The following is a 20,476-nucleotide window of genomic DNA, read 5'->3' as shown; positions in this document are numbered from 1 at the left end:
ATAGTTTTTCATGTTTTTATCTATGATGCAAGATTTCATAATTTATTTCCTGCATGCAAAAATAAATCATATCATAATATAAATTCATCCTAACATAATAAGCACATAAAACAATAAAAGAAAAGAAGGAGTTCACCAGCTTTCAAGAAGACCAATAAAGAGAAAGTGAATTTAAGATGACTTTCTAATTTTCGTTACTTAACATAAAAAGCAATATACAATTCATCTCACGGTGAATTTTTATTAATATGCCATAAGTTAAAGAACAGCAGAAATATTGCCGATTTCTCTTCGTGCCTAGGTTTTTAAGTGTTAGAATAAATAGTAGGAAGGTATTATAATAGTTACGTTACTTACCTAGTTCATATAAGTTAAGAATTTAAATAAGGTAAAATGTTGATTGATTTTATTTTCCTAAATATTTGAACTTTCTATATAATTCAAATAAGGAAAAATTTAATAAGAAAGATTTTAGTTGATTTCAAAACTCTAAATGTTAGAGAAATAATTAAATGACAATTTTGTCTAGTGTAAAATTTATTTTTAAAGGGTAAAAAAGGCGAACGACATTTCGCTAAAGGTGTTCGTACTTTTAATATAATATAGATTAATTATGTGAGGTGTTTAAGGAGAAAATATGGTATCTTCGACAAATAATTCATGGTTAAAGCTAATAAATAGGCGAAAGATATTTTGCTAAGGCCCTTCGTGCTTTTAATATAATATAGGTAAAGAAAATAATGAATGGGGTTATACTGATAATATAAAGAAATTTTACTCTATCAATATATAAAATCACTTAAAATAATAACTATAAGTAACAATTAAAAAACTAAAATTAGTAACATTAGAAAAATATAGTGCAATTACTTGCATAAAAAAAAACTATCATCTTATTGCAAGAGATGCGAGAGTGGGAACACATTTCACTATTGTTTCTTTGCTACTCGAAAGTTGGGGCAAATTAATAGTGGGCTGCCCGTATTTCCTTTGGCAGAAATTGGAGAGACTCTGTAGCCATTGAAGTGAAGTGAAGATGGCGAGAGTTGCTATTCGTTACCCTCGCAACGGTAATACCTTCATCTCATTATTGGCTTATTCTCATGGCAATGCTGAGATTGCTCATTCTACTTTCGCAATTGCGCCTAGAGATTATTCTTCATTTCCTAGCAATACGTCCATTTCGATAAAGGGTAGACTCGGGTTTTCTAGCAGTTTTGAGAATGTCAAGTGTTTAGACGATGCTGTGACCGTGTTCCGCCAAATGATCAGAGAGCAGCCTCTTCCCTCTCTTGTCAGCTTCTCGAAATTGTTGAGGACTATGGTAAATATGAAACATTACTCTGATGTTGTTTCTCTCTTTGGAGAAATGCAGAAATTAGGTATTCCAACTAATGAATTCATCTTGAATATAGTGATTAACAGCTATTGCCTCATGCATCGTGCTGATTTAGGATTTTCTGTATTGGCCATTTTTTTGAAGAATGGTATTGCATTTGATGTGGTTACATTTAGCAGCCTAATAAGGGGACTATTTGCTGTAAATAAGCTTAAAGACGCCGTTGACTTGTTTAGAAAGGTGGTGAGGGAGAATATTTGTGAGCCTAACAAAATCATGTATGCAATTGTCATGGATGGGCTTTGCAAAAGGGGCCATACACAAAAAGCTTTTAGTTTGCTCCGATTAATGGAACAAGGGAGCACTAAGCCCGACACATGCATCTATAACATTGTTATACATGCCCTCTGCAAAGATAGAATGCTAGATGATGCTATTAACCTTTTGAATGAGATGAAACAAAAAGGCATTCTTCCTGACATTGTCTCATATAATTCATTGATTGATGGTTTGTGTAGGTCTGGTCAATGGGAAAATGTTAGGAATTTGTTCTGTGAGATGGTTAATCTTAATATTTATCCAAGTCTGTACACCTTCAACGTAATTGCAGACGCCGAGAAAATAATGAGCCACATGATTGAAAAAGGTGTAGAGCCTAGTTTATTCACCTACAATACAATAATAGATGGATATTGCTTGTGTGGTCAAATGGATAGAGCGAGAATTTTTTTTAATTCCGTGATAGATAAGACCATTGAGCCTGACATTATTACCTATAACATACTAATAAATGGATACCGTAAGAAGAAAAAAATGGATGAGGCCATGCAAATGTTTCTTGAAATTTCTCGAAAGGGGTTGGAACCTAGTATTTTTACCTACAATATTATCTTGCAAGGTCTGCTTGAAGTTGGGAGAATCGATGTTGCACAAAATTTCTTTGCTGATATGATATCGGCAGGACAAAGACCTGATTTTTGTACTCATCGCATCTTGCTTGGTGGTTATTTTAAGAATGGACTTGTTGAAGAAGCTATGTCACTCTTTCATAAGTTGGAAAGCAATGGAGAAGACACTGGCATTGAACTTTACAGTATTGTCATTGATGGATTGTTCAAAAATGGAAATTTCAACAAAGCTCGTGTCATTTTTGAGAAGCTTTCTGTAGTAGGTTTACATCCTGACGTAATAATGTACAATACAATGATTAATGGATTTTGTCTAGAAGGGTTGCTAGATGAAGCTAAAGATATGCTTAGAAAAATGGAGGACGATGGATGTTCGCCAGACAATGTAACTTACAATGTCATTATGCGAGGATATCTCAGAAGTAACAAAATTAGTGAAATAAAGGCTTTCTTAAAGGAAATGACGGGGAAGACTATCTCATTTGATGCAACTACAGTAGAGTTACTAATAGACATTATAGCGGAGGATCCTTCTTTGCTTGACATGTTACCAGAGTTTCACCTGGAAAATAAGACGTGAATATTTTTTCCCAGAGTTTCATTCAGAGAGTAAAATGTGAATACTCTTTCCCTTGGTTTTATCAACTATATTATGTCTAGGGCGCAAGTTTATGTTTTTTCCCTCTGGAAAAGAAATGCAATTGGGGAAATAGGAAAACTGAAATTCGAACACTGCTTTTGCCTTAGAGGCAAGCTTACTGAGGTAAATCGCTTCTTATTTTGAATGTTTTCTTCTATTCTTTGTCTTGGAAATTAGATGCTATTGCACTCTTACTATGAGAAATAATATAAGTGCCATGCATAATAACAAGATGAACGTAAGATTGATTTAACAGTCTTTTACTGGTATCTAGTCATCTTCAGGTATTTTTGCACTCTAACATCTACTATAAGATCAAATAATTGATTCTTCTTTTGAGATTGGTCATGCAATTTTCAATAAAAGATGATATAAATGTATTTAGTGTTCTTCAATATGTTATCAGGTAAGACATTTTGGGTAAACACCTGCCACAGTAATATGAAATCCATCTATATTCTTCTTAAGGTCCAACTAAGGTTAATGTACTATTTTGATGGTAAACCATCTAAAATCCTCCTTATTTTTTTATCAAGCTATTCAGTATTTACTTGAGAAAGCATTAGTCAGAACATGTGATCTTGTATATGGTGGTCACTTCCCAATCTATTTTGTGTTCATGCATTGCGGGGTTGATATATGAAGCAAAGTTAGGATTAGAGTTTGAGCTTAGATATTGGACAAAAAGTCAAATGAAAGTAATGCCCAAACTGTTTAATAAAGCAAAGTTAAGCTTAGGTTGATGTACTAAGCTTTCTGCCAAAGCCCCTCATTCCTTCACCTTTTCCTCCTGATGGATGACTTGATGCCAGTCATTTAGTCACCTTTTCTCTCTCTTGGTTACCAAAATGATTGACTATGTCGCCCTGACTAACACAAAGGGGAGTTGGATCTACTCAACCTCCGTCTGTACAAGAGAGAAACTCATGCAGTTGCAGTGGGGATTAAAAGCCAACCAAGTGGGCAGAAACTATGCCTCTAAAAGGTAAAAAATCTCAGAGTCATCCAAGTATAATGCCCGACTCTTAATTTTACCCGATCTCCCCTGAATTCAAAGGTGTAGGTTTACCAGGATTAATAAACTTATAAGGTGTCGTTGTCGCCATTTAGCCTTGTTCTCCATTTCTTATATACATAATATGACCAAATTCTCTCACTGCAAGAGATTTCTTAATGGTATTCATTATGAACTATGTCTTAAGGAATATATATATATATATATATTGGCCTAGAAAATGTATATTTTCACTGACAATTAAATAAAAAAGGCCAGTAAAAGACCCAACTTTTGTTTTTAATCTTCCCTCCAAAGCAAACCCTATACGTTTTCATTTCCCTCCTCATTCTCCAACTCATCCCGCCCCATAACTTGTATTTCTGTTGATTCTTCATCGAACTTTCCCAGACCCTATCAAAGTACGTTGATTTTGAAGATCGAGGTATCTAGAGAAACTTTGTGCTGAAACTCGCAGCTGATTGAACATCAATTTAGGAGAAATTCGTTGTGCTGAAATTCGCGGCTATTGAACATCAATTTAGGGGAAATTCGTTGTACAACATCAATTTGCTGAAACTCGTGGCTGATTGAACATCAATTTTGGGGAATTCGGTGTACAAAATCAATTTGCTGAAACTCGCGGCTGATTGAACATCAATTTTAGAGAAATTTGTTGTACAAAATCAATTTGCTGAAACTCGCGGCTGATTTTGTTTTCACTTTATGATTGAATAGGTATCTGATTTGCTCATGCTCTTTGTTGCCGTTACTTGCTTCAACCAGCATCCGTCTCTTCGTCAATCGTTGCCTTGAAGTAAGCTCTCTTCTCTTTTATTTTCCCAAAATTTTACAATGTTTATTTTGCACTCATTTTATTATCATAGGAGACTAGGTTCATTTTGATTCATTTGTTTTACTTTATTGCTTGTGATTTGCTTTGATCCTAATTCATTTATTTATACTAAATTAGTTGGTGTTTGCTTCTAGAGGATATATTTAAAAACCTATTCGGTGTTTGATAGAATTGTCACTTGAAAAATAAGATGAATGGGTATGAGGTTTTAAAAACAGTTTTTTGAATCTTTAAACGTTGAGACATCATTTTCAGACACTCGGTTTTGATAAGTTTTAATTTCTATATTTATGAGTTTAATTAGAGTCAACTTGGGCATACACAACCATGTCTGGTCTACGCACTTCTTCATGTCTAACAGAGTTATATTATGAAAAGATCTCTAGTAGAGCTTCTTTTAACAATTAAACTCCAAACTCCAAAGTGATTCAGTATTGTTCTGTTAATGTATCTTTTTAGCATAATATGTCCCATGTAGATTCCCCTGACAATTTCTTGAACTTTGTTAGCTCCCTGGCGAAGGCCTGGTCTTTGAATAGCCTCTCATGTAATGGAGCTAACTCAGTTTATTTTGTATTCTTTTTTGTACTATTGCATTTTCTTGATGGCATCAATGCAGCTGCTTACTTCATCAAAAAAGTGACAGGTTGCTGCCCTTCATTTTATGAACTTTGACAACAGCCAGTATGTCAAGATTCACGCCAGTTGCAGGTGATTGAAATTAATCCTTGATGTTGCTTTATGTTTTTTTTTTTTTTTTTTTTTTAAATTGGCGCAAGAGTGTACCATAAATGAAGTCAGTCTATGGTTCTTAATTATATTTGTCGTGGTATTGCTGTATCTAATTTCTCTGTCAACTTTATAACGGATGACAGTGGATTTGTATTTTTGAGCGTGACAAGGCTATTTGGCTTTACTTGAAAGCTAGGCTGCCCTTCTCCATCTATATTCTTTAGCAGTTTAGCCAGATATATCTGTTGTTTAACCTTTCATGTGAGCTTTGTTGTATGCACAGATTTCTCTTGGTTATAGGGATTGTAGTTTTATGTCAACCTGTAGAGCGCAGGATGCAGCTTCAAGCTGCAATATTGTTCACTTCTTTCAAATATGTGTAACTTGATCTTCTTATATTTTTGTTGATTGTTGTGTTCTGCAACAGATCGGTAATTTTTAAAATGATGATCACCTGCTTAGTAGATGCTGTAATGATCTTCTAATACGTGCATTACTCTCTACACGTGGGCATCTTTTGCAAGTTTATTTTTTGTAATAATGGGAAAGTCCTGACAGTTTTATGTATCTCCTTACTTTGGCGTGCAGTGTGACTTGCACCTCCAGTGGGCTGCCTACAAAAAGGAACCAACATGCCCTCGGTGTAAATATCCATTTGAGTTAATTACATCCATCCCTCACTTGATGGAAGGTAACTGATTATTTTAGTTAAAGTTTCTTTAGTCTAAATATATGTGATACATGATTATATAATCATATGGCCAGTGTGATATTTGGAACCACGCGCATAATTCTTTAAGGAGGGAAAAAATGTATTCGCTACAGAGGTTAAAAATAGTAGAAATTGTAGTATCTTTTAATTGATCCATCACTTGTTTTCTTTAACTTGGACTTTTTTTTTTTTTGGGATGGTTTAATCTTTTTGTCATGTTGATGGGCTACTTCTTTGTGATTGTCTTATTCCCTTGACTAGCATTGTTCTGGTTGATTGCTGCAGTGAGACCTTTTCCTTTTCGATATTGGGTGAGAAAAGGAAGGGAAAAGGAAAATTTTCATCCCAATTCTCACCCAAAATTTGTTTTGTTGGGTGGGGAGGAGGGCAGAAGTGACTAGCGTATTTATCTGCTTGTCCTGTTGATCTTTGTAAGAGGCATATACATGTATTCTTGCATTTGTAGCTAGACCAGTGGATGATCTTTATGCTAATCATATGGAATGTTGTAACATAGAGCCCGTCTGGATTGGCTTTAAAAAGTGGCTTTTCAGCAGAAATAGCTTTTAAGCCAAAAAGCAATAAGTTGGGGTTGCCCAGCTTATTGCTTTTGGCTTGTTTTAAGCAGTTTTAAACTTATTTTAAGCACTATAGCTTTGCCAAACACTGATAAAAGCTAAAAAGAGCTTAAAAGCTGATTTGGACAGCTTAAAAGCCAATCCAAACACCCTCATAGTAAAAGGACTATATCTTTTTACCTAGTCATCATGTTAATACTCATTTATTTTATTGTTTCCGGTCATAGATAAAAAAGGAAACTATAGAGAGAATAGAGTTAGTAAAAATGTTTAGGAAAGCTCATAGATGTCATAGTTTGATTCAGCAGATTACATGTAATTAGTTCTCAGTTGGAGGCCTAGCATTCACAATACTCTTCCTAGAAGATGGTTGTGGAACTAGGTGATCTTCAGGTGTATTGATTATTTTGTTTGTTATGGTAACATTTATAATTGTTAATAACCAAAAAAATTTATTGCAGAAAATAATAATAATAATAGAAAAAGTCATTAAAGACACAAGCTCTTTACTGGCAATTATGGGTCTTTACGGCAATAACAAAGGCTGTTGAATGTATGGGGCTAGGACATTTCTTAGGCAGTTTTAGTGGCCATTGTAGTTGCCGCTAAAAGTAATTATTTTTACCAGTAATAATATGAGTCTGTACTAGCATCTGGCGTAAATGCTGCTAGAGGCTTTAACGATTTTGGATCCAATGGCATTTAATTAATTACTGATAAATATTTTTATGGCAACAAATATTGTATTTAAAATAACAATACAATTATATTTAAAGTAACAATACGATACAATACCATAAATAACAACCATCCAAACAAGCTGTTAGCTCGGAATAATAAATTCTTTTTGCATGACTATGTATTTGTTGTAATTCAATGTTACGGATGCTGAATTTCAGAGAAGAAGAAGCTAACTAGGGCTAAGCTAAAACTAAGAAGAAAGGGAATTAAGGCAAATAAAATAAAAGGGTTTTCATTCATGCCCTGAAAATGAGCTGTTGCTCATTTTCAGGGCATATAGCCTCAAACGTGAGTAAAGACCTAAGGACTAAAAAGAAATAAGAGAAACTTACAAGGGGTAATTAAATAATAAAGTAAATTAGCTAAATGGACTCCAATGCAAATGGTAAAACTTTTTAGCTACTCCGCCAACTCCTCTCACTAACTTCACAGCACAACCTTGCAAGCCCATTGTACAAGCTCCACCAATAACTCCAACCCCTTCCATTTCAAATCGTATCATTCAAGTAATTGAGGCAACAAAAAAAGGATAAAATAATAATTTAGGAAAAAGCAAAACGATTAAGGTGTATCAAAATTCAAAATCAGTTAACACCATTTTCTACTGGGATGTTAGAGTGGGAACTCACATTCCACTTTTGTTTGCTTTCTTCTCCAAAGTTAAGGCAAGTTAAGATTGGGCTGCCCGTATTTCCCTTTTGACAGAAATTGGAGACATTCCGTAGCCATTGAAGGTGAAGATGGTGAGAGTTGCAGTGCGTTACTCTCGCAATGGTGAGATTTTTCATTCTGCTTTGGCAATTACGCCCAGAAATTATTCCTCATCTCCTAGCAATACATCTCGGTAAAGGGTAAAATTGGGGATTCTAGCAGGTGTGAGAACGTCAAGTGTTTAGATGATGCTGTGAGTGTGTTCCGTCAAATGGTTAGAGAGCAGCCTCTTCCTCTCCTGTCAGGTTCTCGAAATTGTTGCATACTATGGTAAATATGAAGCATTACTCTGCTGTTGTTTCTCTCTTTGGAGAAATGTGGAAATTAGGTATTCCAACTGATAAATTCATCTTGAATATAGTAATTAACAGTTATTGCCTTATGCACCGTTGTGACAAGAGTGAGTTGCTCTAGTGGTAAGCACCCTCCACTTCCAATCAAGAGGTTGTGAGTTCGAGTCACCCCAAGAGCAAGGTGGGTAGTTCTTGGAGGGAAGGAGTCGAGGGTCTATCGGAAACAGCCTCTCTACCCCAGGTAGGGGTAAGGTCTGTGTACACACTACCCTCCCCAGACCCCACCAGTGGGATTATACTGGGTTGTTGTTGTTGTTGTTGCCTTATGCACCGTGCTGATTTAGGATTTTCTGAATTAGCCATTTTCTTCAAGACTGGCATTCCATTTGATGTTGTTACCTTTAACACCCTAATAAGGGGACTCTTTGCTGAAAATAAGGTTAAAGATGCCGTTCACTTGTTCAAAAACTAGTGAGAGAGAATATTTGTGAGCCTAACGAAGTCATGTATGCAACTGTCATGAATGGGTTTAGTAAAAGGGGCCATACTGAAAAAACTTTTAGTTTGTTCCGATTAATGGAACAAGGTAGCACTAAGCCCTACAGATACATCTATAGCATTGTTATAGATGCCCTTTGCAAAGATAGAATGCTAGATGCTGTTGTCAGCCTTTTAAACGAGATGAAACAGAAAGGTATTCCACCCGACATTATCACTTATAGTTCATTGATTGATGGTTTGTGTAGGTTTGGTCGGTGGGAAAATGTTAGGGCTTTGTTCTGTGAGATGGTTGGTTAATGTTAATATTTATCCAAATGTGTACACCTTCAGCATAGTGATCGATGGGCTATGCAAAGAAGAAAAAGTTGAAGACGCCGAGAAAATAATGAGACACATGATCAGAAAAGGTGAGGAGCCTACTGTGGTCACCTACAATGCGATAGCAGATGGATATTGTTTGCGTGGTCAAATTGATTGAGCGAGGAGAATTTTTTATTCTATGATAGATAAGAGCATTGAGCCTAACATTACTAATTATAACACACTAATAAATGGATATTGTAAAAAAAAGAAGTTTGACGAGGCCATGCAATTGTTTCTTGAAATTTCTCGAAAGGGGTTGAAACCTGATACTGTTACCTACAATATTATCTTACAAGGTCTATTTGGAGTTGGAAAAAGCGACACTGCACAAAAGTTCTTCGCAGAGATGCTTTCGGCAGGGCAGAGACCAAATTTGTGTACTCGTAGCATCTTGCTTGGTGGTTATTTTAAGAATGGACTTGTTGAAGAAGCTATGTCACTCTTTCGTAAGTTGGAAAGAGAGGGAGAAGATACTGACATTAAACTTTACAATATTGTCATTGATAGATTGTGCAAAAATGGAAAGTTGGACAAAGCTCATGCCATTTTTGAAAAGCTTTCTTTAATAGGTTTACATCCTAACGTGATAATGTACACTACAATGATTAATGGGTTTTGTTTGGAAGGGTTACTAGATGAAGCTAAAGATATGCTAAGAAAAATGGAGGACAATAGATGTTTGCCAAACAATGTAACTTACAATGTTATTTTGCAAGGGTTTCTGAGAAGTAACAGAATTGGTGAAACGAGGGCTTTCATAAAGGAAATGACTGGGAAGACTCTCATTTGATACAACTACAACAGAGTTATAGCGAAGGATCCTCCTATGCTTGACATGATACCAGAGTTTCTTCTGGAAAAGAAGAAATGAAGATGTTTTCCTAATCTCATCCAATGCAATTGGGGAAACAAGAAAGTTGAAATTTGAACATTGCTTATGCTTTATAGGCAAACTTATTGAGGAGGTAAATCACTTCTAATTCTGAATGTTTTGTCCTCTTCATTATCTCGCAAATTAGATGCTATTGCACTCTTACTATGAGAAATAATATGAATTTCCTTATGAGCTATTCTCCTATTTCTTTATAAAGGCTAGAGGTTACTTTAATAGCAAAATAAGAGCTTTAAGATTAAGGGGAAACTGAAATAAAAGTGAAAGGATCATTGTTGTTCTTATTTTCAGTTTTCTTAATATAATAAAATTCTTACACCCGTGACATTGGAGAAATATATCCTCCAAAATGGATCTCAACAATATTACAATATATTTTGATGAGCTATATTACAGTACTGTATATAGTGTATAAATCTAATGTGATTATGGGATAATACTTTGATATTTGTAATAGGAATTATGTTTTTCCTAGAGTTTGAAGTCTTGGTCATTCTGCAATATTATAACCTTTATGGGGAATTTGGGCATCATCATCATCATTTTCTGCAAATTTGCTCTTTTCTTTTGTATTTTGTCTATCCACTGTGATCTGGGATGTACACTAGACAGTTTTTTCCATTGAACAGTTTATTATACTCTAGGACTAAGTTCTCTGTCAAAGCCTCTTGTTCTTTTACTCTTTTCCCCTAGATTGGGCTGCTCATTTTTCCCTTGACAGAAATTGGAGAGACTGCGCAGCCATTCAAGTGAAGTGAAGATTGCAGGTGTTGCAGTTCGTTACTCTCGCAATGGTAACCCTTTTATCTCATTCTTGGCTATTTCTCATCGCAATGCTGAGATTATTCATTCTGCTCTGGCAATTACGCCCTCAGATTATTCTTCATCTCGTAGCATAGCAATACATCCATTTGTTTCTAACAGGTTTGAGAACATCAAGTGTTTTAGATGATGCTGTAAGTGTCAAATGGTCAGAGAGCAGGCTCCTTCCCTCTTCTGTCAGGTTCTCAAAATCGTTGAATGTTATGATATTTATAAAGCATTGCTGTTGTTTCTCCCTTTGGATAAATGCAGAAATTAGGTATTCCAACTAATGAATTCATATCCACCTGCTGATGGATGACTTGATGCCAGACATTGTGTCACCTCCTCTCTCTCTCTCTCTCTCTCTCTCTGTGCCATCTTTTTCTTCCCATATATTGAAAGGATAAGGATTAAATTTAAGAAAAGGAAATAGTTGAAATTGGTATTGTACAACTGCAAGCTCTCTATGGACTAAGATAATCAATCAATTAATAGGGTGTCCTAGTGTGAATTTTTTGTCTTGCTTGTATATGTGAAGGAATCTTCAAGTTGGTAAACACTCGGTGATCTCATTAGCTGATTTTACAATAAGAGCGCCACATCTTTAGAATTTTTTTTTTTTTTTTGATTTGCACCGGGTGTCCGAGTCTCTTTGAGCCCCGACTAATCCCGGGGGTGCACAGGCCCTCGGCAAGGAGTTTCCCGCAAGTGCACCACGGTTAATTCAGGTTTTACCCAGTCCGATGGCCCTCAGAAATTGTTTGCACCCAGTGGGTTTCGAACTTGAGACCTTGAAAGGGAGCAAACCCCAAGGCTCAAGTCAATTGCCACCAGGCCAACCCCTGAGGGTTCCCCTTTTTTAGTTCATGTCTGACATAACTAGTTTCCCTCTTTAAAAGAAGCGATAAAAATGAGTTTTCCCTTATAAAGTAGTGATAAAATGATTCTAAAAGGAGTTGATCTTCTTTTTACTTTTCTTAATGAAAAAATGGAGTTGATCTTTTCTCATAGTTTCTTAGTTCCTGGTACATCAACCATAAACAAAAATCAAACCTTACTTTAGATTGAATCCTCTTAGTTGTTATTTCATATTTCAAATTCAAATTCTTTTTCCAATCTTTCTCAGATTTTCCGCTTGGTCAATAATAGATTTCCAGATTGTGAAAAAAATGGCTCGTACGAAGCAGACAGCCTGTAAATCTACCGGTGGAAAGGCTCTAAGGAAACAACTTGCTATAAAGGCTGCTAGGAAATCAGCCCCTACCACTGGAAGAGTGAAGAAGCCACATCGTTACCTCCCTGGACTGTTGCTCTCCAAAAATATCAAAAGAGTACTGAGCTTCTCATTCGGAAGTTGTCTTTCCAAAGGTCTGTGAGATTGTTCAGGATTTTAAGACAGATCTGATATTCAGCTTGCAAGACGAATTCGCGGAGAACGAGCTTAAGCTTATCACAATGTTGATTAGTGATCAGTCTCTTCTTGGTTGCCCGTGTATGGTTTATGGTACCAAGCTAGTATCTTTTTGTTTGTGCCTGGAACCTAGATTGTTATATTAGAGACCTTATTGTGTTCTATAAATACTAGTACTAGGTTTGCTAATACAAGGACATTGATTAAAATGAATTGCTGTTTCTGAAAAAGAAAAGAAAAAAATCCTCTTAGTTTTCCTGAAACCGGAGTGAAGCTTGTTCAAACCTGGCACAATGTAGTGTAGATTAACTAGAAGAGATTTACTTGTTCAATCTGCTTGGTGTAAGTTGATTTAATCTGATCCAGGGCATCTTGCTTAACCTCCTACTTAACTCTTAACATAGTTAGTTACTCAAAGCATACCATTTTACTAGTCATACACCAAAGCTGACTGCTTTTTGTAGTCTATATAAGCACTAGAAAAATGATTCAATATGTCCCCCTAACTAACACAAGGGGAATGATATTTTTGTTAAGTATCATTTTCATAGAAGGCTTGTTATATCATTTAGCTTATCAACTGCTATTGAGTTCCTCTGTGAAGCTTTTAGTATTTGATCACTTTTTTTAAGTGTGAGAATTAATCATCTCTAGACATGGGGTTTCTATTGTGTTCTCTCTTTCTTTTCATTTCCTACTGCAAGCAACTTATACTAGTATTTGATCACTTTGTTTGTCTGCTTCTTAAGAGTGGGCTGCCCGTATTTCCCTTGACAGAAATTGGAGAGACTCTGTAGCCATTGAAGTGAAGAGAAGATGGCGAGAGTTGCAATTCGTTACCCTCGCAACAGTAATACCTTCATCTCATTCTTGGCTATTTCTCATGGCAACGCTAAGATTGCTCATTCTACTTTCGCAATTGGCCGCAGAGATTATTCTTCATCTCCTAGCAATACATCCATTTCGATAAAGGGTAGACTTGGGGTTTCTAGAAGTTTTGAGAACATCAAGTGTTTAGATGATGCTGTGAGTGTTCCGTCAAATGGTTAGACAGTAGCCTCTTCCCTCTCCTGTCAGGTTCTCGAAATTGTTGCATACTATGGTAAATATGAAGCATTACTCTGCTGTTGTTTCTCTTTGGAGAAATGTGGAAATTAGGTATTCCAACTGATAAATTCATCTTGAATATAGTAATTAACAGTTATTGCCTTATGCACCGTGCTGATTTAGGATTTTCTGTATTAGCCATTTTCTTCAAAACTGGCATTCCATTTAATGTTGTTACCTTTAACACCCTAATAAGGGGACTCTTTGCTGAAAATAAGGTTAACGATGCCGTTCACTTGTTCAAAAAATTAGTGAGAGAGAATATTTGTGAGCCTAACGAAGTTATGTCAAAAGGGGCCATACTGAAAAAACTTTTAGTTTGCTCCGATTAATGGAACAAGGGAGCACTAAGCCCGACACATACATCTATAGCATTGTTATAGATGCCTTTTGCAAAGATAGAATGCTAGATGTTGCTATCAGCCTTTTGAAAGAGATGATACAAAAAGGTATTCCTCTAAACATTGTCACATATAGTTCATTTATTGATGGTTTGTGTAAGTCTGGTGAATGGGATGATGTTAGGATGTTGTTCTGTGAGATGGTTAATCTTAATATTTATCTAGATGTGTACACCTTCAAAATAGTGATCCATAGACAAATGATTGGAAAAGGTGTGGAGCCTACTGTGATCACCTACAACATGATAATAGATGGATATTGCTTGCTTGGTCAAGTGGATAAAGCGAGGAGAACTTTTAATTCCATGATAGATAATAACATTGAACCTGACATTATTAACTATAACATACTAATAAATGGATACTGTAAGAAAAAGAAACTGGACGAGGCTATGAAATTGTTTAGCGAAGTTTCTCAAAGGGGTTGAAACATGATAATTTCACCTATAATATTATCTTGCAAGGTCTGTTTGAAGCTGGAAGAATTGACACCGAACCTTGTTTAGTGGTTATTTTAAGAACTAGTTTTTGCGTTGCACGTGTATCACTGAAATGCGTATTTTGAGGTTGATTTAATAGTTCTCTATAGTGTTTATTCTCGAGTTACCAAAATACACCTTGAAATAATCCGTTAATTCACTGTATGCTAAGCCCCTACCATTAATTTGGCTAATTTGAAAGTTTTAAACTATTTATTATGACATAAGTTTATCATTTGGTCATGAGTTTTTCTAAAATTATTTTGCATATATAGTTGAAAATTTCTTCTAATATGTTAATTGTTTGCAGCCATAATGTGTAATTTTATATGATTTAGTTTGAAGGTTATTTTAATCTTTTTGCAACAATCTATATTCTATACTATATTAATATTAGAAAGTACATATAAGATTGACATACTCGTATTATGTTAATAATGTTTTAACATATTGGATTGGCATTTTATTAGTTAACTTTCCCCAAATGTGGCTCAATACGCAAAAGTAAAGTTAATACATATATTGTAATTGATCTAAATCACTCTTAAGAGGAATTTTCAAACCATTCAAAGTAATACCCCAAATCTTCAAATTGTTACTGTGCTACTTAGCTATAGTATATTTTGCAAAATATTTTTGTATTTTATCGATAAAAGATTCTTTATCCCCTAGCTCGAGGAGAGTTCATGCGTGAAATTTCTTTGTTGAATGGAGGTGAGTTCAAGGCTTCTTTAATCGAAAATGCATGCACTTTAAAATTCATTATTATCACCAACTCAAGAAATAATGCATCAATAAGCAGGCAAGCAAGATTTTGTAAAGATGGATGTCCATCCAATTGGACCGAGTAGTGATTGGCATTGATGCAAAGCCAATAAAAAATATTATCACAACATACTGTGAAAACAAAAGTTGCACCAAAATTACTTAACATCATCAAATTTATTCTTGTCCAAATTTAAGCAAGTTCTCTTGTAATTTTTTTTAAAAAACAAATGGAATATAAAATTTAGACTCAATCCAACTACAATATAAAGGTATTTAGATCCTTTTCAGATGTTATTCACGATTAAGCCATGAGCATATCGTCTGACCTTCCTCTCAGAGTCTTGCAATGTGAGAACATCATCATCTATGACCGGGCCCTTTGGCATTTTCATGATAAACCAGTGGTGGTGAATGAAATATTGCTTTATAATTGCATATGAAAGGCATGAATATCTCTGCATAAAGCAAATATATATATATGTACATAAAGGCAAGAGTAGCAAGTCAAGACCAACATTGTTTATTTGTTACCTTTATCTTATTAAAACGTAACGAAGAATAATGTCAATTCTACAACCCTGAGTTAATCCACAGGATATTATCCATCACCATATTTAAATATCAGGATTAATATTACGGCTTTTCCAGAGTCTCATTCTGCATCACCAGCCAAAGTCCTTGTCATTTGAGATAAAACCAATATTCACATTGAAAAAGGAAAAATATTATAGAAGCACGGGTAGATATATTTTTCTACTTGGGTGCTAAAAGTTTTACATATGATTGAACTAACAGTTCTAGGTCCTAATTAAAGCATTTTCAGATAGAAGTATGTCTATTTCTCAAAATATTGATGCTAAAACACAACATTTATAAGACAACAATTGCATAAAAAAATTATTAATTGAAATTTCAGGTTTGAGAAAATAAAAACGAAAAGACAAAATAAAAAAACTGTGAAAATATGGGAAGAAGTAACCATGTGATAATTAAATCTTTACTTGAGGAAACGTTCTACAGTATCGATTACACAATCAAATAGGAAAATACTAAAGAAAAAAATTACAAAAAAATTGTGTCAAAGGAAAAAGAATCATGTTAGAAAGAAATGTCGCCTACCTCATTTGTATTGGTGCAATTCCTAGTAGAGTTCTATCGAATTGTCAATAAAAGCATCACGTCAATTGTTATTGCCCCGGAAAGAAAAATCATCTCATAAGCTGTTGAAACAAAATTTCAGCTCTTCACTTTCATGTGAGAGATCAAACTCTTAAACATCAATTAAACAATATGATTTATATGATAAATGAGAAGTAAGAAGCAAAATTGACCCAAAAAAGAGAGCTTAAAACAACTTGCACGAAGAAATACCTCATATGTGCTCTCTAAACTAAATTCAAATAGTTGATAGTATTGTCATTAGAAGAAAAGTAAAAGATGATGTATATATTTGAGGAGTAGAAGAAACATGTATCATTGGGAAATGCAAGAGACAACAGTTTCTTTAGAAGACTAATAATGAATACATAGTTGTCTTTTCATTTGCTTTCAGATTTAGATTAATTGAATTTAGTGTAAAAATACACGATACTTAAAAGAGTACAATAACAATTGTAATTGAAGAAAGATATATACGTGGATTATATATTTTGTACAAACATATTATATCATAAAAAGATTGAAATCATTTAATGAAAAGTTCTTTTTTCAAGGACTAAATGGTCACTTAGATTTTAAAGTACATTTTTGTAAATCAACTTTGAAGATAGGATCTTCCTATTTTTTTAGTATAATATGATGGACGTGTTAAAGAAGCTATGTCACTCTTTTATAAGTTGGAAAGGAAGTTTGAAGAAACTGACATTGAACTTTACGGTATTGTCAATAATGGATTGTGCAAAAATGTAAAGTTCGGCGAAGCTCATCTTATTTTTGAGAAGCTTTTTGTAATAGGTTTACATCCGAACGTAGTAATATACACTACAATGATTAATGGATTTTGTCAAGAAGGATTGTTAGATAAAGCTAAAGATATTCTTAGAAAAATGGAGGACAATTTGTTGTTTGCTGGACATTGTAACTTACAACGTTATTATGCAAGTATTTCTCAAAAGTAACAAATACAGTGAAATGAGGGCTTTCTTAAAAGAAATGACAGGGAAGACTTTCTCATTTGATGCAACTACAATAGAGTTACTGATAGATGCTATAGCGGAGGATCCTTCTCTGCTTAGGATCCTTCTCTGCTTGACATGATATAAGAGTTACACCCGGAAAATAAGAAATGAATATCTTTTCCTAGACTTTCACCAAGAAAGTAAGAAGTGAATAAGTGCCCATATATGAATAATAAGTATAGGAATATCATTTGCCATCTATATTACATGGACTCATATTTGGATTAGTATATGATACGGATCGATGTAAATCTTCTGAACATGTATGCCTAGTTTTTTGTTTCTTAGAGTATTTTGTGGAATCCGTACAATATCTTCATTCCTGTCTCAAACCTGTACGACATAAGCACACCAAGATGAACGAAAGATTAATTTAACGTAGTCTTTTACTGGTATCTAGTCATCTTCAAGTATTTTTGCACGCTAACATCTACTATGAGATCACATAATTGATTCTTCTTTTGAGATGAGTCATGAAATTTTCAATAAAAGATGATATAGATTAGATGTATTTACTGTTCTTAATATGTTACCTGTAAAATTGGGTACCACCTGTCACAATAATATGAAACCCATGTTTTATCTTCTTCTTATGGTCCAACTAAGGTTGGTAAACCATCTAAAAATCCTCCTTATTTTTGTCAAGCACTTGCCAAAACATGTGATCTTATCTATGGTGGTCGCTTCCCAACCTATTCTAATTACATTTTAGGTTCGTGCTTTGTGGATTTTGTTATACTAGGGGTCGATATATAAAGCAAAGTTAGGCTTAGAGTATGAGCTCAAACATGTCAAATGAAAGTAATGTCCAACTGCTTAATGAAGCAAAGTTAGGCTTAGGTTGATGTGCTCAAAGCCCCACGTTCCTTCACTCTTTTCCCGTCTGTCCCCTCATCAACTCCACTCGCTAATGGATGGATGCCAGTCATTAGTCACCTCTCTCTCTCTCTCTCTCTCTCTCTCGAAAATGATTCACTGCGTCTCCCTAACAGACAGAAGGGGAATCTAATCTATGCTATCCTTGTTAAGTATCATTTTTATAGCAGACATGTTATGTCATTTAACTTATTAACTGCTGGATCCTTCTTGATATCGAGTTCCTCTGTGAAGCTTTTAGTATTTGATCACTCTTGATGTGTGAGTGATAGAAACTAAAAGTCCACTAAACTATATAGAGAACCTGGTTCTCGATCTCTTCCCACAGAACACAGACACAACATTAAGTAAATGACATAGTAGAATTTTATGTGAAAAATTCCCAGCTCACGGGATTAAAAACCACGACCTACCCTTGTAGGATTTCAACTTCATTAATGAGCAAACTTTAGATTACAACCTATTGTAACCTAGGAATTAACTTCTTAATCCCTTACTAATTTGTAACAACTCTATTACAAGCCACTTTATAATAACTCTATTACAAAGATTTACAACTCGACTAAACCTAGCTAAGACACAAACATAGAGTTTATGATTTAACAAAAGTTTCCTACACAATTATTTCTAATTAAGCTAAGTAGGAATTACGAGTAAGAAGTTTTAACAAAGGTACAACACAACTAAGGACATGTGATGACTCGATGCAGAGAACTGGCCCTTGTTATGTAGTTCTTTGTTCTTGAAGCACTTGAGAATCGATTGCTGAATTGATGCACAGACTTGAGAGAAAGCTGGATTGATTCTTCAAAATGTTCAAGTGATGTTTTGTCTTTGGCTTAATGTTAATATAACATTCGTGACATCACTTGAATGATGCAAGCATGTTTGGTACAGGAGCATTCCCAATGAAGTTGACTGCTGCACTATTTTGCACTGTTGCATGTGCAGGCAGCAACTTTACAGCTGTTAGGAAGTTGACTGGTACGGCCACCAAGAGAACTGATGTCCATATGTTCCCTCTGATGTTTCTCTGTCTCTGAAGAGTTGAACTATATCTCCGACTTTGAGACTTGTTGATCTTAAGTACTTGAGGATGTATAACAAGTTCCTTATCTGGTTCTTAACATTAAGTTTGTTAGATCATTAAAACATAACAGGGATACATAGAACCTATCAATTTCTCCCTTTTTTGATGATGACAAACTTATAATTGAAATACCCCCTAAGAACCAGAATGACATACTCATAACCTGTATTCCCCCTGAATCTGTTCCCCATCTTGTTCCCTCTCAATTTATTATTCCCCCTTTTGGCATCATAAAAAGATTAGTAGCAAGTAATAAGCAAAAAGAAGTCTAACTTGGTTAACTCATGCCACATGTGTGCACACAATCATGACTAAAGACAGAGCAAATGAGCAAAGTATACACATCAAAAAGGACGAAACTTTCATTAATTTTTTGGAAATTTAGCAGGGAGCGGTTTCATCGTTACCAAAACATGCACAAAATAGAAACAACAAAAAGGTACCGGTCATAAACATCATTAGGACTAAAATAGAGGACAGACACTAGGAACTTGACACTGGGAGGGAGAGCATATTTTAGGGAGCACTGGAAGGGGAAGGCCCAGATGAAGAGGCAAAGGTTTTAAGAAGGATGTCCATTCGAGCATTAGCTGACACCTGCTCGTTGAGCAGTCGCTCCTTCAGGTCCTCAACCTGCTTCGTGAGGTCAGCATTTTCTTTTGACAGACGGGCAACCTCTGTGCTTTGAGAGCTACTGGAACCAGGTGCCTCCTGAACCTGACTGAGCTGACTTTCGAGAATGGAATTCCTTGCCTTCAACTTCCGTATCTCTTCAGTGGCACTGTTCTGAGCGTTGATCAACTGAGAGATAGTAGAAGTGCTGCCAACCCCTCCAATCCTATCAATGTACTCACACTCTTCTAGGGTGGTCTTGGAGAAGGTTTGCTTGCGAGTTCCCACCTTCGCTTTTCCTAAAGGGACTGTGAAATATTCAAAAATTGTAGTGAGGAGGAACCCGTAAGGAAACCCATGATTACCATCCTTGAACTCTGCCACCTTCTTCATGCGTTCTATCATAAGACCAGGCAGGTTTATGGTGGTGTAGCCATCCAGTGCTTCCATGAGAACCAGGTCTTCTCATGACGTAATGGTCCGTCTTTCTG

At 35.2% G+C, this 20,476-nt stretch overlaps 2 protein-coding genes and 1 pseudogene across 15 annotated transcripts; all 3 read left to right on the top strand.

The window, feature by feature from the left end:
• Nucleotides 1-919: 919 nt before the first annotated feature.
• Nucleotides 920-13,689, top strand: LOC107770637 (uncharacterized). Of its 14 annotated transcripts, XM_075247966.1 has the most exons (11): nucleotides 920-3,010; nucleotides 4,620-4,698; nucleotides 5,384-5,448; nucleotides 6,058-6,160; nucleotides 8,206-8,274; nucleotides 8,374-8,425; nucleotides 9,251-9,412; nucleotides 9,665-10,333; nucleotides 10,982-11,054; nucleotides 12,191-12,556; nucleotides 13,253-13,689. In XM_075247966.1, exon 1 carries the CDS (start codon nucleotides 1,037-1,039, stop codon nucleotides 2,825-2,827), a length of 1,791 nt encoding a protein of 596 aa, XP_075104067.1. In that variant the 5' UTR covers nucleotides 920-1,036; the 3' UTR covers nucleotides 2,828-3,010; nucleotides 4,620-4,698; nucleotides 5,384-5,448; nucleotides 6,058-6,160; nucleotides 8,206-8,274; nucleotides 8,374-8,425; nucleotides 9,251-9,412; nucleotides 9,665-10,333; nucleotides 10,982-11,054; nucleotides 12,191-12,556; nucleotides 13,253-13,689. The 14 variants fall into 14 exon arrangements, with proteins under 14 accessions (XP_075104067.1, XP_075104065.1, XP_075104059.1 ...); XM_075247964.1 differs by having other exon boundaries at nucleotides 12,191-13,689; XM_075247958.1 differs by lacking the exons at nucleotides 8,206-8,274; nucleotides 8,374-8,425 and having other exon boundaries at nucleotides 11,185-13,689.
• On the top strand, nucleotides 9,009-9,483 carry LOC142178227 (pentatricopeptide repeat-containing protein At5g25630-like). Its single transcript, XM_075247551.1, has 2 exons — nucleotides 9,009-9,198; nucleotides 9,251-9,483. Exons 1-2 carry the CDS (start codon nucleotides 9,009-9,011, stop codon nucleotides 9,481-9,483), a joined length of 423 nt encoding a protein of 140 aa, XP_075103652.1.
• Nucleotides 13,292-14,548, top strand: LOC142178226 (uncharacterized; annotated as a pseudogene).
• Nucleotides 14,549-20,476: the final 5,928 nt, after the last annotated feature.

This window comes from Nicotiana tabacum, chromosome 24 (assembly GCF_000715075.1).
Source record: "Nicotiana tabacum cultivar K326 chromosome 24, ASM71507v2, whole genome shotgun sequence".
Taxonomy (NCBI): Eukaryota; Viridiplantae; Streptophyta; class Magnoliopsida; order Solanales; family Solanaceae; genus Nicotiana; species Nicotiana tabacum.
Note: the sequence above shows the minus strand (reverse complement) of the source record. Positions and strands in the feature narration are given on the sequence as shown.

Bases quoted from the DNA above. Each gene is read 5' to 3' on its own strand.
- LOC142178227 (XM_075247551.1), top strand. From the start codon at position 9,009: ATGTATGCAACTGTCATGAATGGGTTTAGTAAAAGGGGCCATACTGAA. The intron at 9,199-9,250 runs GTATTCCACCCG...TGGTTTGTGTAG, and splicing joins AAACGAGATGAAACAGAAAG to GTTTGGTCGGTGGGAAAATG.
- LOC107770637 (XM_075247965.1), top strand. From the start codon at position 1,037: ATGGCGAGAGTTGCTATTCGTTACCCTCGCAACGGTAATACCTTCATC.